This window comes from Schistocerca nitens, chromosome 3, assembly GCF_023898315.1.
Source record: "Schistocerca nitens isolate TAMUIC-IGC-003100 chromosome 3, iqSchNite1.1, whole genome shotgun sequence".
NCBI lineage: Eukaryota > Metazoa > Arthropoda > Insecta > Orthoptera > Acrididae > Schistocerca > Schistocerca nitens.
This window is the reverse complement of record NC_064616.1, coordinates 380,684,413-380,703,274: the sequence shown is the minus strand read 5'-3', so window position 1 is coordinate 380,703,274 and position 18,862 is coordinate 380,684,413. Positions and strand designations below refer to the sequence as shown.

Sequence of the window (18,862 nt, the reverse complement as noted above, 5' to 3'; positions counted from 1 at the left end):
TCTACATCAATTCAGCATCTCCTCATTAGGTGTCAAATCTAACCATCTAATCTTCAGAATTCTTCTGTAGTGCCAAATTTCAAAAGCTTCTATTCTTTTCTTGCCTGAACTGTTCATCGTGCACTTTCAGACAAATACCTTATGAACTTCATTATATGTGATGGTCAAAGACATGTATGTAACATTAAATTATATATTTTTACTCATTCTATATCATTGTGTCAACACACATTAATGGACAAGTGGAAAACATAGCTAAATAACTAAAAATAAGTTTTTCCTAGTTACTTCTGTATGTAAAATGTAGCATAAACTTTTTTTCTGATGCACTTGTGTGTACAGCTATTTCACACACCATCAACTCTTGATCCTCAAATGCCATTCTGTGGACTTTTTCAGTATTTTTATATGTGGTTTCTACTAAACCCATGCCGCTGAAACATGTCACTTCAAGGTCACTCCCCAAGTGCCCTAAAGTTGGCAATATAACTGACAAACAAGTGAGGAACGAGAAGTGCTGCGTCTTCTGAATCAATAACAGCACTGAACAAAAGCTGGTTCCAGCATTGACACTACCACGTTGCCAGCTTCCGTGTAAACATTGTATGTCAGTGTGCAAACACCTACTTTTGTGTCGTGTTGTGATACCATCTCGACTACAGTTTCTGTTTATTAAACAATGTCACCAAAACAATGTCGATCACCAAGCGACAATCTGTTGCGTCGTGGAGTTCCATTAAATAGTCAGGCTTTGGAATTGCTACAGAGGCTGCATGAGTTTTATGAGCAAGAAAAAGAATTTGCTTCCGTTCAGGGGCCGGTGTCGATTCCTGCCGATAAAGTTTTAGAGTGTACCTCGAAAACTGTAGGACTCAGTCAAAGAACAGTTATGAGGAAAGGGGAGCTGCTTCAAGATTTACAAGACACTGAAGTAAACAGTGTGGAAGAAAGCCTGTGTAAGAGAAACAGTGTCTTTTTAAGTACTCCAAGAAAAAAAAAGCCTTGTCCTGTTACAGATATTGATTCTTTCCAATCTGATGCAATTCGTCGACACATATATGGATACTATAGTAGGAAAGAATACCCCACAATAGCGAAGTTGCTAATTTCTTTAAAAGAAAGTGAACTTTTTCCCTGGGGGAAAATGTCACTTAAGGTGGAATTAAAAAGTATGGGCTTCAGTTTCAAAAACTTAAATGGACAAAAACTGTTACTTGGAAAAGCTCTCATCGTTGCAACTCGTACCATTTTCTTGCACAAAATTGTGGGAAAGGACATACACTCAGTCATATGGCTAGACGAAACCTGGGTCAACACTGGAGAATCAGTTGAGAAATGCTGGATAGATGATACTCCGAATAGCAGTGGTCATCAGCCAACAGGAAGAGGATCCCGATTAATTGTGGCCCAAGCAGGATCTTCACACAGCTCTGCGCCTGAAGAATTTTTAGTTTTTAGATCAAGAAAAATCAGTGACTATCATGAGGATATTGACCATCCACAGTTTCTACAGTGGTTTAAAAATTTATTGCTCCAGTTTAGTGTTCCGACAGTGGTTGTGATGGACAATGCACCATACCATTCCCATTCCGTGATTTTAGATAAAACTCCCACCACTAGTGACCGTAAAGAAACTATAGTGCAGTTGTTGCAGGCGGGAGACATTTCTGTGGACATGAGCATGACAAAGCTCTTGTTATACTCGCTCATACAACAAAATAAGCCTGTGACACCTAAATATGTTGTAGATGAAATTGCAAGCGAACAGGGTCACTTGGTAATTAGGTTACCGCCTTATCACTGCCATTTTAATCCAACTGAATTGGTTTGGAGTGAGGTCAAGGCATACATTAGAAGTAACAACAAGACTTTTACTATAACAGAAGTGGAAAAACTGCTACATGAAGGTCTTTCTACTGTTGATGCTATCTCATGGAGGAAGAAAGTAGGCCATGTTGCTAAACTCAGAGAAGCACAGACTATAGATGGCATTATAAATGAAAATGAACAACTAATGATTTCTCTGAATGATGATGATGGTGATGATGACAACGAAGACAACGGTTTTGGTGCAGATTCCGATGATAGTGAAGGAGAACTGGATGAAATTGTGCCATTTGACTCACTGTAGAGAGAACAATCAACAATAAAACATAACGAAAATTTTATGATAGCAGTGACACCTCGATGTCATGCTGAGAAATTCTCTCTTATCTTTAGTACTTTTCCTAATAGAATCATTTTTCCTCTGCCTGAAGAAAGCAGAATTTCACATTTTGTCCTGTGTTGCTCACAGTGGCATTTGTTTCTGAGATTTGAAACACATGATTGTTTATTCAGATTGTGCTCTCTGAATCCAATTTTCTGCTAGTCCACTTTATTAAAAAATTAGAGGAAACTCCTGCACATCAGTTTATACACAGATGATTATGTCATTGGTTTTCTGTTACTGTACCGAGCACAACATTCTGTTTTAGTTTATTGCCGATTGAAAACTTATTTTTAATTTCATTCAGCACGTTATTTCAGCAACTTTGTAAGAGATGCTGCCTAAAAATTGGACAGTGATGTATTTAGCTGCTTTTTTGGAATTATAATGGGTGCAACGATTTCAGAGTGCTGGAAAAAATTTAATTTCTAAGTTTCTAATGCTTCTTTGCATCTTTTCATTGTGTGTGTGTGTGTGTGTGTGTGTGTGTGTGTGTGTGTGTGTGTGTTTTACTTGCCTTACATCCAAATTATATTTTAGCATAAGTGAAATACAATTAATGGACTTAAACATTTTTGAAGGGGAATACTATTCTGTGCCTGGCTGAATCTGTGATATTCTGTTATTCTTCAGTATTGTGATGTTACAGTTATGAAGTCATTTTCAAACATCCTAAAATACACACTGGAATAGCAAAAGACATTTTTATAAAATTAAAAATACAGTTATATGCGAATAAATAATACTTACATAATTTATGGCAAAGAGTTCCATCATAATATTATCAACAACTCGCTCTTGGTGATCCATCACATGATCTCTTTAACATTATGTATCCATTTTTCTGGTCTTCTGCAGTTTGGAGTAAATGGCCACATGTTCGGTTTGTCTTGTGCTTTATTTGGCCCATCCATGGCCTTGATGGTCTCCCTTGTAATCTTTTCCCATTGACTTTGCCTTGGATAACAACTTTTTCCAAGTTATTCATCTGTCATCACACAGTGCGACAGAACTGCAGGGTTCTTTGAAAACAAGTATTGTACAACCTCTTCCCAATCTGAGTTCTTGAAGCACTGATTTTTTGGTTCATTTGTACATCCATGACATACTCAGCAACCACCTGTATGCCCTACATCTCAAAAGCACCAACTCTCTTGTGGTCCCCCCTGATAGTACATCAGTAAATGGCAGTGACTCACTTCCATCAATTGACATGATCTTGGTCTTTCTCTTATTCCCTGACAACTGAAGTTCCTCACTTTCTCTGTTAACTCTATTTAGTAGTTTGTTCATTTCCAACTGTGATTCTGTGCACAGCATGGTGTCGCCAGAAAATCTTAAATTACTGGTTCTTTGTCCTCCAATATGGATCCCACCAGTCCAGTCATGAAGACTTTTCTCATAACATTCATTATGTAATCAAAAGTACCCAGACACCCCCAAAAACATACATTTTTTTTTCATATCAGGTGCATTGTACTAACACCTACTCCCAGGTACTCCATATCAGCGACCTCAGTAGTCATTAGACATTGTGAGAAAGCAGAATGGGGTGCTCCGCTGAATTCACGGATTTCGAACATCGTCAGGTGATTGGGTGTCACTTGTGTCATACATCTGTATGCGATATTTCCACACTCCTAAACATCCCTAGGTCTACTGTTTCTAATGTGATAGTGAAGTAGAAACGTGAAGGGACACGTACAGCACAAAAGCATACAGGCTGACTTCGTCTGTTGACTGACAGAGACCACCAACAGTTGGGTCGTAATGTGTAATTTGCAGACATCTATCCAGACCATCACATAGGAATTCCAAATTGCATCAGGATCCACTGCAAGTACTATGAATGTTAGGTGGGAGGTGAAAAAACTTGGATTTCATGGTTGAGCTGCTGCTCATAAGCCACACATCACGCCGGCAAATGCCAAACTACGCCTTGCTTGGTGTAAGGAGCTTAAAGATTGGATGATTAAACAGTGGAAAAACGTTGTGTGGAGGGACAAATCATGGTACACAATGTGGCGATCTGATGACAGGGTGTGGGTATGGCGAATGCCTGGTGAACAGCATCTGCCAGCGTGTATAGTGCCAACAGTAAATTTCGGGGGCAGTGGTGTTATGGTGTGGTCATGTTTTTCATGGAGGGGGCTTGCATCCCTTGTCATTTTGCATGGCCCTATCACAGCACAGGCCTACATTGATGTTTAAAGCATCTTTTTGCTTCCCACTGCTGAAAAGCAATTTGGGGATGGCCATTGCATCTTTCAACATGATTGAGCACCTGTTCACAATGCACGGCCTGTGGCAGAGTGGTTAAATGACAATAACATCAGTGTAATGGACTGCCTTCACAGAGTCCTGACCTGAATCCTATAGAACACCTTCGGGATGTTTTGAAATGCCGACTTCGTGCCAGGCCTCACAGACCGACATCGATATCTCTCCTCAATGCAGCACTCCGTGAAGAATGGGCTGCCATTCCCCAAGAAACCTTCCAGCACCTGATCATCAGGGCTAAGGGTTGGCCAATACCATACTGAATTCCAGCATTACCGATGAAGGGCACCACGAACTTGTAAGTCATTTTCAGCCAGGTGTCCAGATACTTTAGATCATATAGTATATTCTCCATAGAGATTAAATAGAACTGGTGATAGAATGCAACCCTGTCTAATAACATATACAAGGTTCAGAAGAACTTGGAACTGTAAAGGATAGTCCTATTCCAGGGATTTAGCAACCCTGCCTAGATAAGTTCCAGGTTTGTCCTACCCCTCCCTTATTCAGGATGAACCATGACATTACCACTGATGCTAACCAAATCTAGTTAGTCTTCTGCATTTTCTTTTGTAGTTCCAACCAACAGGGGAAGGCAATGGGGAACCAGCCAAGAAAACCCATCACATTATACTGTTTTGGAAAATACAGTGTACTACACAATAATCTAAAATGAACCATTCACAGAACTACCTATATCTGCAGCAGCTAACAGGTGCAATTGCAGTAATTTGTTACTATTGTACTTTAAAACATTATATGATCATTAATATATAATAAATAATACAGCAATTATCGTACAACTGCAGTTCAAATATATACACAGCAAACCAGGTATGGTGACCCAACAGAACAACTGTTGAAACAGAGATTATTACATCCGCACACTGGAATAAGTGATGCTGATGTATAATGGTTACTGGGTTCCACTGGCAGTGTGTCACATACTGGCCAAAGGTTCCCAGTAGCAAAGACATAAGGTCAAGTTGGTATTAGGAACACAAAATCAACCTCTTAATTACATATAGTACAACATAGGAAAAAAGAGACGGAGGAGGGGTGAGTTAGACAGTGGAGGAACAGGGGGAATGGAGGCAGTGTTGATTTATTATGTGGAGAGTATAATAATAATTAATAAATTATTCCAGGCTATTATGCAGTGGTTGAAGGGATTTCACTTTAAAACCCAAAGTTTTGTCTCCATCTGTGGAAGACATTTTCAAGGGGGATCGTAGCTTTGTTGAACGTCCGATTCACACCCTGACTCACTACTGACTACAGCAAAATTCTACTTCTGTGAGCTCCCGTGCAGTGGTGTGACATCACATGTTTTGAATACGTGAGCACAATTGGCTGTAGTCTGCTGTTATCATCATCCCATGGTGGAAGACTGGTGCACATCTTCTTCAGCACCAGAATCCAAATTTCATTCAATTTCATGCCCTCCTCCTTCCTATTAAAATTCCTGGGGTGTTTCACAGTCTGTATGGTCTCTCTCTATAGTCTTTCAAGGTATCCAATTGTGGCTGCCAGTACTGGAGTCCTATCAAAATGAATGTTATGGTCTTCTGGCTGTAAAACATGTTGTGCAACAGCTGATCTGTCAATCTCACCTCTTCTGCAATTACCCTTGTGCTCTTCAAAATGTTTTTCATCAGTTCTTTTTGTAGTACCTACACACACCTCCCCACAACTACACGGAATCCTATAACTTCCAGCTTTTTCCAGTGGTTGGCAAGCATCCTTGGGCAATTTTAGATGATCTTGTATCTTCCATGCGAGTGTGTAAATTACCACGATGTCCTGGTTTTTCAAGATTTTTCCAATGTGGTCAGTCACGTCCTTAATGAATGGCATGAAAACTACCCATTTCACCAGCACTTGACCATCACTATGATTTCTATGTGGTGGACTTCATGCTCTTTTCATCTCAGCGAACAAATAATCATCCTTGAGCAATGCATTGTTGAGATGTTTTAATTCTGCATCAAGCAGCTCTGGTTCACAGATTTTCCTTGCTCTATCTGCCAATGTTCTTACTATGCCTCGCTTTTGCTGTGGGTGGTGGTTTGAACCCCAGTGCAAGTAATGGTCAATGTGCCTGGGTTTTCGATAAACCATGTGGTCCAAGTTACCGTCTTCTTTTTTGAAAACTAGCACATCAAGAAAATTTAATCTTCCACCTGCCTCCTCCTCCTTGGTAAACTGAATTTTCAGATTGATCCCGTTGAGATGTTTGTGGAAACGATCAAGTTCCTCCCTGCCATGCCGTCACAAAACAAACATATCATCCACATTACGGAACCAAATATTCGGTTTCTTGTTAACAGTTTCCAATGCCTACTCCGCAAATTTTTCCATAAAGAAGTTCACTATAACTGGATTGAAGCGGATCCCCACAGCACCACCATCCGTCTGTTCATATAACTCTTCATTACATTTGAAATATATGGTTGTGAGGCAATATTTGAACAATTCTGCGACATCGGAAGGAAAAATCCGACTTGGCTGTTGCAACACTTTATTGAATGGAACCACTGAGAATAGCGACACCACATCACAACTAATTAATATGTCCTCTGGCTGTACCACTCTGCCGTTTAATTTACTGATAAAATGTGCCGAATTCTTGATATACAAATCCGACTAACCCATATATGGTCGTAATAATGTTGTCAAGAACTTGGCAATCGAATAGGTGGGTGAACCAATAGCACTCACTATAGGCCTTAGAGGATCATGTTCTTTGTGCACCTTCGGCAGTTCATAAAGTTCAGCACAACTGAATTGAACAGACTTTACTGAATGCTCTGCTCAATAGAGGACTTCTTTACCAACTGTGTAACAATTCTAAGAACTTTGTCAGTGGAGTATTTATTTAGTTTCTTATATGTTTGCGGATCTAATAAGTCATTAATCTTACTCTAATAATCAGCCACAATCACTTGAAGACCACAAGGATAATTGCAGACGAGGGGAGATTGACAGATCAACTGTCATGGAACACACTTTACAGCCAGGAGATCACCACATTCATTTTGATAAGACTCAAGTACTGGCAGCCACAAGCACATACCATGACAGACTATACAGAGAGGCCATGCAGACTGTGAAACACCCCACGAATTTCAATAGGAAGGAGGAGAGCGTGAAACTGAATGAAATTTGGATTCTGGTGCTGAAGAAGATGTATAGCAGTCTTTCACCATAGGATGATAGTAACAGCAAACTATGGTAGTCGACAACGGCCAATTGCGCTTGAGAATTCAAAACCTGTGACGGCAAGCCATTGCACGGGAGATCGCAGAAGCAGAATTTTGCTGTAGTCAGTAGCGAGGCAGGGTGTGAATCGAACGTTCAACAAAGCTATGATCCCCCTTGAAAATGTCCTCCACAGATGAGGACGAAAGGTCAGGTTTTAAAGTGAAATCCCTTCAACCACATCATAATAGCCCAGAATACTTTATTAATTGTGACAATTCTGGCGGTGAAAGTTTACATTTTACAAGGAGTGTAGAATAAAGATATCTTGGCATACTGACATTTAAAAACACGAACTAGTTTTGGAATATAGCAACATATTCTACTATAAATAAATCTAGATTTATAATAATAATTCCATGTGGCTCAACAACCTATCTTTTGACTGGATGCCACTCTGGCAACTTGTGTTTGCCTAACCTATCACAGCAACCCTAGCAGAGGCAGGCGAACTACAGTTTCACATGGAATCTGAACCAGTTGTTGTACTTAGAAAATCTTAACATCACTGAGACGTGAAGGCTATGCTACAGGCAGACTGCAGATTCCCTAATCTGATCAGGATTAAATCACACAACCTTTCTCTTTCCTGGCATGTACTTTACCACTAGACCACGAGGCCTGACAATCTAGGGTTTGTATATTCTGTATGAAATGATATTACAATTTAAATATGTCAGCTGGTTTTTGTTTTCTTTTACATTATATTCTGCATTTTGCATACTCCTTTATTCTTCCACATATTCTAAAAATCTTCAACTTCATGTAGTCTTGGTAAATGGAATTAAGGTTGTTGAAGATCACAGCATTATGTGCAAAGTAATCAGTACTCCCCACGTATTTCACACATCAAAACTCGAGCTTTCTTTATAGGATGTTAGAATTCCAGGATGATCCACCCAAATGCTTGGGACCTTTATTTACTCTACTACTGAATGAATAAGGAGCTACAGAAACAATAGTCCATATAAGCAGAGCCTTGGGTATTTGGATAAGTTTAGTAATTTAGGAGTGGGATGGGATTTGTAGAAGTTGCATACTAACAAGCATTTCACTTTAGCATCCCTTGACCTTTTTAGTCCAGAGCTTAAATGAAGTTGCAAGAATATTTGCTTATTTTATACAAAATTTTCTACTTTTTTCAAGATCCAGTAGTTTATGCTGAAGTCCTCAATGGTGGACAGAAAAACATACAGAGAGATTATAGTAACTGGTTACACATTTAAAGTGAGAAACCAGACAGACAATTTCATTTACAATGCCTTGAGAAGTCAGAGGTGAGAAGTTTATGGTTTCAGTTTATACAGTTCAAATACTACCAAAATGTATACTGACCTACTATCAGGCACAGCCAGCAGCAATAGTCCATCATTGTGTGGTGAATACAAAATGTGTACCAGTTCATCATTGACCATAACACTGGAACTGGAAAAAAAATTAAAAACACATTCACTTTTCTTCTGCCCAAACAACTCTTTGTGAAAACAAAATGTCAGAAACACTACTTAATATCGGGGACCAATGACCTCGCTGTTTGGCCCCCTCTCCCGGATCAACCAACCAACCAAGTACTTGATAAGTGAAATTGATTTTATTTCAAAGAATACTTACAAAAATAAGCAACATTTATCTCACAATGCAGACATCAAGGTAATTAGAAATAGGGCATTACTTAGTTGAAAAAGGATCGACAAAGGCGACAGTAAAACAACACCCTTGGCTTGACACACAATACACACCATATCACTTGCAAAATTATTTTTTATCATATCAGTAATTTCAATTTTTGTGTGTAACATTATTTTTATAATCACAGACATAAAATAATCCCTACTAGTCCAGTCAATGAAGGAAAATTAGGAAAAAAAATTGTGTAGTCACAAATTTCTGCACAGTGCTATGAGAGTGTGTCCTGACGCTCCCTCCTACCACTGTGCAAAAATTTGCAACTACATGATTTTTCCCCTAATCGAGGTGTTCCCCCCCCCCCTCCTCCATTGAATGGGCTACACTGCAATATAACATTTAAAAAGTAACAAAACAATTCATTTTGGGAATTAGTTACTCTGGAAAATGTAGCAGTATTAATAAAAATATACATCACTAACTCAGTTTCAAACAGACAATGGTGGTACAAACAATTTTCAGATGGTACAGTTTTAACAATTACGTACTATTAAAAATACTTGGTGAAGCAGTGAACAGCTTGAAATTGAATTTCAAAATGATGCAAAGGAAACATAAATTAAATTAATTACTATTCTTACTTCTCTAATGTGTACTTAGTTGACTGCATAAAGACTGTGGCAAGCACACAAATTTTTGTACAGCACTTTGAGGGAGTGTCCTGACACAACAACCTCATTAGTCTCTCCAAGATTTTTTACAATCTACAGCTATATCTACATGTACATCAGTACTCTGCAAACCATCTCACGTTGTGTGGCGGAGGTTAGTTTTGGTACCACTAACTGATCCCCCTATCCCCGTTCCACACTTTAATGGTGCATTAGAAGACTGATTGTGTGTATTAGCTTGAATTTCTCAAATTTTCTCATTATGGTCATTTTGCGAGATGTACGTGGCAGGAGGTAATATGTTGTCCAACTCTTCCCAGAAAATACTCTCTCAAAATTCCTCTGCTAAACCTGTGCGTAATGTACAACACCTCTCTTGTAGGGTCTTCCACTGAAGGTTTTTTTTTCACATCTTTGAAATACTCTTAACACTGACTAAATGATCCAGTGGTAGAATGCTGTTCTCTTCATTTGATCTTGTCTCTCTCTTGCATCAGTCCTATTGGGTAAGGGTCCCACACTGATGAACAGCACTTAAAAATCTGTTGAACAAGCACCTTGTAAGCCATTTCTTTCATGGATGAGTTACATTTCCTTAAGATTCTTCCTATGAATCTCAGTTTGGCATCTACTTTCCTACTATTTCTTTGTGCGGTCATTCCACTGAAGATTGCTCTGGATAGTTACACCTAGATAATCATCTTGGGCTTTAAGATCTTTCCTTCCGAGTTTGAAATTATTCAATTTTTATATATATAACACACAAAATTCAAGCTTCCGCAACAAACTGTTGCCTCATCAAGAAAGAGGGAAGGAGAGGGAAAGACGAAAGGATGTGGGTTTTAAGGGAGAGGGTACGGAGTCATTCCAATCCCGGGAGCGGAAAGACTTACCTTAGGGGGAAAAAAGGACAGGTATACACTCACGCACACACACACATATCCATCCACACACGTACAGACACAAGCAGACATATTTAAAGACAAAGAGTTTTGGCAGAGATGTCAGTCGAGGCGGAAGTGCAGAGGCAAAGATGTTGTTGAATGACAGGTGAGGTATGAGTGGCGGCATCTTGAAATTAGCGGAGATTGAGGCCTGGTGGGTAACGGGAAGAGAGGATATATTGAAGAGCAAGTTCCAATCTCCGGAGTTCAGATAGGTTGGTGTTAGTGGGAAGTATCCAGATAACCCGGACGGTGTAACACTGTGCCAAGATGTGCTGGCCGTGCACCAAGGCATGTTTAGCCACAGGGTGATCTTCATTATCAACAAACACTGTCTGCCTGTGTCCATTCATGCGAATGGACAGTTTGTTGCTGGTCATTCCCACATAGAATGCGTCACAGTGTAGGCAGGTCAGTTGGTAAATCACGTGGGTGCTTTCACACGTGGCTCTGCCTTTGATTGTGTACACCTTCCGGGTTACAGGACTGGAGTAGGTGGTGGTGGGTGGGTGCATGGGACAGGTTTTACACCGGGGGCGGTTACAAGGGTAGGAGCCAGAGGGTAGGGAAGGTGGTTCGGGGATTTCATAGGGATGAACTAACAGGTTACGAAGGTTAGGTGGACGGCGGAAAGACACTCTTGGTGGAGTGGGGAGGATTTCATGAAGGATGGATCTCATTTCAGGGCAGGATTTGAGGAAGTCGTATCCCTGCTGGAGAGCCACATTCAGAGTCTGGTCCAGTCCCGGAAAGTATCCTGTCACAAGTGGGGCACTTTTGTGGTTCTTCTGTGGGAGGTTTTGGGTTTGAGGGGATGAGGAAGTGGCTCTAGCTATTTGCTTCTGTACCAGGTCGGGAGGGTAGTTGTGGGATGCGAAAGCTGTTGTCAGGTTGTTGGTGTAATGGTTCAGGGATTCCGGACTGGAGCAGATTCGTTTGCCACGAAGACCTAGGCTGTAGGGAAGGGACCGTTTGATGTGGAATGGGTGGCAGCTGTCATAATGGAGGTACTGTTGCTTGTTGGTGGGTTTGATGTGGACGGACGTGTGAAGCTGGCCATTGGACAGATGGAGGTCAACGTCAAGGAAAGTGGCATGGGATTTGGAGTAGGACCACGTGAATCTGATGGAACGAAAGGAGTTGAGGTTGGAGAGGAAATTCTGGAGTTCTTCTTCACTGTGAGTCCAGATCATGAAGATGTCATCAATAAATCTGTATCAAACTTTGAGTTGGCAGACCTGGGTAACCAAGAAGGCTTCCTCTAAGCGACCCATGAATAGGTTGGCGTACGAGGGGGCCATCCTGGTACCCATGGCTGTTCCCTTTAATTGTTGGTATGTCTGGCCTTAAAAAGTGAAGAAGTTGTGGGTCAGGATGAAGCTGGCTAAGGTAATGAGGAAAGAGGTTTTAGGTAGGGTGGCAGGTGATCGGCGTGAAAGGAAGTGCTCCATCGCAGCGAGGCCCTGGACGTGCAGAATATTTGTGTATAAGGAAGTGGCATCAATGGTTACAAGGATGGTTTCTGGGGGTAACAGATTGGGTAAGGATTCCAGGCATTCGAGAAAGTGGTTGGTGTCTTTGATGAAGGATGGGAGACTGCATGTAATGGGTTGAAGGTGTTGATCTACGTAGGCAGAGATACGTTCTGTGGGGGCTTGGTAACCAGCTACAATGGGGCGGCCGGGATGATTGGGTTTGTGAATTTTTGGGAAGAAGGTAGAAGGTAGGGTCAGGAGGTTGATGGAGTCAGGTGAAAGGTTTTGCAGGGGGCCTAAGGTTCTGAGGATTCCTTGAAGCTCCGCCTGGACATCAGGAATGGGATTACCTTGGCAAACTTTGTTGTGGTGTTGTCTGAAAGCTGACGCAGTCCCTCGGCCACATACTCCTGACGATCAAGTACCACGGTCGTGGAACCCTTGTCCGCTGGAAGAATGATGATGGATTAGTCAGCCTTCAGATCACGGATAGCCTGGGCTTCAGCAGTGGTGATGTTGGGAGTAGGATTAAGGTTTTCTAAGAAGGATTGAGAGGCAAGGCTGGAAGTCAGAAATTCCTGGAAGGTTTGGAGAGGGTGATTTTGAGGAAGAGGAGGTGGGTCCCACTGTGATGGAGGACAGAACTGTTCCAGGGAGGGTTCAATTTGGATAGTGTCTTGAGGAGTTGGATCATTAGGAGTAGGATTAGGATCATTTTTCCTCGTCACCTACTCCAGTCCTGTAACCCGGAAGGTGTACACAATCAAAGGCAGAGCCACGTGTGAAAGCACCCACGTGATTTACCAACTGACCTGCCTACACTGTGACGCATTCTATGTGGGAATGACCAGCAACAAACTGTCCATTCGCATGAATGGACACAGGCAGACAGTGTTTGTTGGTAATGAAGATCACCCTGTGGCTAAACATGCCTTGGTGCACGGCCAGCACATCTTGGCACAGTGTTACACCGTCCGGGTTATCTGGATACTTCCCACTAACACCAACCTATCCGAACTCCGGAGATGGGAACTTGCTCTTCAATATATCCTCTCTTCCCGTTATCCACCAGGCCTCAATCTCCGCTAATTTCAAGTTGCCGCCACTCATACCTCACCTGTCATTCAACAACATCTTTGCCTCTGCACTTCTGCCTCGACTGACATCTCTGCCCAAACTCTTTGTCTTTAAATATGTCTGCTTGTGTCTGTACGTGTGTGGATGGATGTGTGTGTGTGTGTGTGTGCGAGTGTAAACCCGTCCTTTTTTCCCCCTAAGGTAAGTCTTTCCGCTCCCGGGATTGGAATGACTCCTTACCCTCTCCCGTAAAACCCACATCCTTTCGTCTTTCCCTCTTCTTCCCTCTTTCCTGATGAGGCAACAGTTTGTTGTGGAACAGTTGAAGGTGTTCCTGGTGGGTGTTCTGAATTTATTTGTGTTTCTGCGTTTTGTTTGACTGTATTCATGATATCATTAAATATTTCAGAGATTTTAATGTGATTTCCTAGTTCCAGGTGAATTTTGAATAGTTCAATATTAAGTTCCTGCTTCTTTGTATGTAGGTTTCTAATTTTTTGCTTCAGCCACTCAATTTCAGCTTTGTGTTTGGCATGACGAGCTGCAGGTGACATACTGTTTACATTTACATGTATATAGTTAGGTATTACATTATGTGAAAGACAAATCCTATTGAATTTTATATTTAAAATAGTTTGATATAAATTTGTTATAGTGTTACGGAATTTGTTGTAGACCTTGCTCAGAAATGCCTGGCAGGGCGTCGAAATAATCATCTTGGGGGTGAAGCTCTTTTCTTCCGTGTTTGCTCTAACAGTATGTATGTTTTTGGATAGGGTCCATCTTTAGCAAAACACATTTTTTTGTTTTTTAACCCAAACATGTTTCACTGCAGTTGCAGCATCTTCAGTGGGCTTTTATTTTTTATCTGTTAAAGATAAAGAGTGTTCTTTGCTGTCTGTATACATGTAGCTATTAGTTTTTAAATTGTAATTACAGATATTTGAAAAAACACATAAATTACGAATTCATACCTTTTTACCACATGGTGTGGTTTTTCTGATGTGTTGTGTTTCTACAGTGACCGTTTTGTTCCACAGTTTGTCATTTGAAAACTTGTTATTTCTATGCCTGAAACTATTTAATTCTCTCTCTCTCTCTCTCTCTCTCTCTCTCTCTCTCTCTCTCTCTCTCTCTCTCTCTGTGTGTGTGTGTGTGTGTGTGTGTGTGTGTGTGTGTGTGTGTGTGTTTACATAATGTTTCACTTACATAACAAGTTTTCAAATCGTAATTTTGGCTTAAACAATTTATCTACTTTAAAGGTATAAGTGGTTGCAGATAATAAACTATGGAAGAAAACAGTCACTGTAGAAACACAACACATCAGAAAAACCACATCATGTGGTAAAAAAGTATGAATTCGTAATTTATGTGTTTTTTCACATATCTGTAATTATGATTTAAAAACTAATAGCTACATGTATACAGGCAGCAAAGAACACACTTTATCTTTAACAGATGAGAAATAAAAGTCCACCGAAGATGCTGCAACTGCAGTGAAACATGTTTGGGTTAAAAAACAAAATTGTGTTTTGCTAAAGGTGGACCCTATCCCAAAACATATGTATACTCCTAGATGCTTTATGGTTGATATTGCTTCCAGTAATTTGTCATCAATAGTACAAGCGTACAGCAGCAGATTTCTTTTTCTATGTGTGTGCAATATGTTACATTTATTTATGTTATGGGTCAACTGCCACATCCTGCACCATTCATCAATCCTCTGTGGGTCACTATGCACAATGATACTGTCTTCTACTATCGATATTTTCGTATAGACAACTGCATCATCTGCAAACAGTCTTAAAGAGCTTCCAAGGTTTTCTACTAGATCATTTATGTACATTGTAAACAGTAAGTGTCCTATCACACTTCCTAGGGATACTCCAGGAATTGCCTTTACATCTGTCAACTTTGTTCCAATTAGAGTGATGTGTTACGTTTCATCTGCAAGGAAGCCCTGAACCCAGTTGCAAATCTGGTCTGGTACTTGGTAAGCTCATATCTTTTTCATTAAACAGCAGTGTGGGACAGCGTAAATGTTTGTCTAAAGTCAAGGAATATGGCATCGATCTGAGCACCATTGGCTACAGTGCTGTGGATTTCATGGAGGAACAGAGCAAGCTGAGTTTAAAAGTTCTCTGTTTGCTGAGCTCATGTTGATTTTTATAAAGGAGATTGTTGTGCTCAAGAAAGTCATAATTCTTGAGCATAAAAAATTTTCCAAAATTCTGCAACACACTGACGTCAATGACAGAGGTCTGTAACATTGTGCGTCCATCCTATATTGCTTCTTGAAAACAGGAATGACCCGTGCTTTTTTCTAGTTGCTTGGTACCCTTGACGGGCATCAAGTTATTTATTATTATTTATTTACACATTAAGTTCCGTAGGACCAAATTGAGGAGCAAATCTCCAAGGTCACAAAACGTGTCAGTACATGAAATTACAACATAAAAGTGATAACAGATAAAAATAAATGTTTATGAACCCCAAAAAAGTCAGCCCATAAGTTTAAGTAAACGCAATCAACAATACAACAAGAACCATCTTAATTTTTCAATAAACTCCTCGACAGAATAGAAGGAGTGACTCATGAGGAAACTCTTCAGTTTCAGTGGATCACTGCTAAGATTTTTGAATTTGAGTGGTAGCTTATTGTAAACGGATGCAGCAGTATACTGCACACCTTTCTACACAAGAGTTAAGGAAATCTAATCCAAATGCTGGTTTGATTTCTGCCGAGTATTAACTGAGTGAAAGCTGCTTATTCTTGGTAATAAGCTAATATTGTTAACAATAAATGACAGTAAAGAAAACAAATATGCTGTAACTTACCAAACGAAAGTGTTGGTATGTTGATAGAGACAATAAAAAACACACAAACACACACACAAATTTCAAGCTTTCGCAACCCAAGGTTGCTTCATCAGGAAAGAGGGAAGGAGAGGGAAAGATGAAAGGATGTGGGTTTTAAGGGAGAGGGTAAGGAGTCATTCCAATCCCGGGAGCGGAAAGACTTACCTCAAGGGGAGAAAAGGACAGGTATACACACACACACACACACACACACACACACACACACACATATATCCATCCGCACATATACAGACACAGGCAAATATATGTAAATGCAAAGAAGTTGGGCAGAGATGTCAGTCAAGGCGGAACTACAGAGGCAAAGATGTTGAATGACAGGTGTGGTATGAGTGGTGGCAACTTGAAATTAGCGGAGGCTGAGGCCTGGTGGGTAACAGGAAGAGAGAGTATATTGAAGGGCAAGTTCCCATCTCCGGAGTTATGATAGGTTGGTGTCAGTGGGAAGTATCCAGATAACCCGAACGGTGTAACACTGTGCCAAGATGTGCTGGCCATGCACCAAGGCATGTTTAGCCACAGGGTGGTCCTCATTACCAACAAACACTGTCTGCCTGTGTCCATTCATGCGAATGGACAGTTTGTCGCTGGTCATTCTCACATAGAAGGCTTCACAGTGTAGGCATGTCAAATGGTAAATCATGTGGGTGCTTTCACACGTGGCTCTGCCTTTGATCGTGTACACCTTCCGGGTTACAGGACTGGGGTAAGTGGTGGTGGGAGGGTGCATGGCACAGGTCTTGCACCGGGAGCAGTTACAAGGGTAGGAGCCAGAGGGTAGGGAAGGTGGTTTGGGGATTTCATAGGGTTACGAAGGTTAGGTGGACGGCGGAAAGAAACTCTTGGTGGAGTGGGGAGGATTTCATGAAGGATGGATCTCATTTCAGGGCAGGATTTGAGGAAGTCGTATCCCTGCTGGAGAGCCACATTCAGAGTCTGATCCAGTCCTGGAAAGTATCCTGTCACAAGTGGGGCACTTTTGGGGTTCTTCTGTGGGAGGTTCTGGGTTTGAGGGGATGTGGAAGTGACTCTAGCTATTTGCTTCTGTACCAGGTCAGGAGGGTAGTTGCGGGATGCGAAAGCTGTTTTCAGGTTATTGGTGTAATGGTTCAGGGATTCCGGACTGGAGCAGATTCGTTTGCCACGAAGACCTAGGCTGTAGGGAAGCGACCGTTTGGTATGGAATCGGTGGCAGCTGTCAAAATGGAGGTACTGTTGCTTGTTGGTGGGTTTGATGTGGACGGATGTGTGAAGTTGGCCATTGGACAGATGGAGGTCAACGTCAAGGAAAGTGGCATGGGATTTCGAGTAGGACCATGAAGATGTCATCAACAAATCTGTACCAAACTTTGGGTTGGCAGGCTTGAATAGCCAAGAAGGCTTCCTCTAAGCAACCCATAAACAGGTTGGCATATGAGGGGGGCCATCCTGGTACCCATGGCTGTTCCCTTTAATTGTTGATATGTCTGGCCTTCAAAAGTGAAGAAGTTGTTGGTTATGATGACTCATCGTATCTATCTGAACACCTAGAAATTTGAACTGTTCAGTTTCACTAATCATATGCCCATTCTGTGAAATTAAAACATCAGGTTTTGTTGAACTGTGTGTTAGAAACTGCAAAAATAGAGTCTTACTGCGATTTAGCGTTAGTTTATTTTCTACAAGCCATGAACTTAGGTCACGAACTGCACTATTTGAAACCAAGCCAATGTTACACTCAACATCCCTTACTACCAAGGAGTGTCATCAGCAAACAGAAATATTTTAGAGTTACCTGTAATACTAGAGGGCATATCATTTATATAAATCACGAACAGGAGTGGCCCCAACACTGATCCATGGGGCACCCTTCCTTGACCGTACCCCACTCAGAACCCACATCACAGCCATTCTCAACATTCTGAATTATGAACTTCTGCTGCCTGTTACTAAAGTAAGAGGTGAACCAACTATGAGCTACTCCCCGTATTCTGTACTGGTCCAACTTCTGGAGCAATATTTTGTAATCAACATAATCAAATGCTTTAGTTAAATAAAAAAAAAAAATATGCCTACCATTCAAAACCTTTTGTTTAACCCATCCAGTACCTCATAGAGAAAAGAGAATATAGCACTTTCAATTGTTAAATGACTTTCTAAATCTGAACTGTACATTTGATAGCAAATCGTGTGATAAAAAAAGATCAATTATCCTTATATAAACAGTCTTTTCAACAGCTTTTGCAAACACTGATGGCATAGAAATATGTCTAAAATTATTTACATTATTCCTTTCTTCCTTTTTATAAATCGGCTTTACTACTGAGTACTTAAATCATCCAGGAAACTGACCATTCCTACAGGAAAAATTACAAATATGGCTAAATACAGGGCTAACATGTGCAGCACAGTACTTTAATATTCTGCTAGACACTCTATCATAACCATGAGAGTCCTTAGTCT

The 18,862-nt window shown here is 40.8% G+C and overlaps 1 protein-coding gene across 2 annotated transcripts in view; it reads right to left on the bottom strand.

The window, feature by feature from the left end:
- Positions 1 to 18,862, bottom strand: part of LOC126248318 (protein inturned) — a 267,846-nt gene that overhangs the window by 173,991 nt on the left and 74,993 nt on the right. For both annotated transcript variants that reach the window (XM_049949205.1, XM_049949204.1), the window contains exon 8: positions 9,086 to 9,175. In XM_049949205.1, the coding sequence (XP_049805162.1) occupies positions 9,086 to 9,175 (90 nt within the window). The remainder of the gene's footprint in view (positions 1 to 9,085; positions 9,176 to 18,862) is intronic.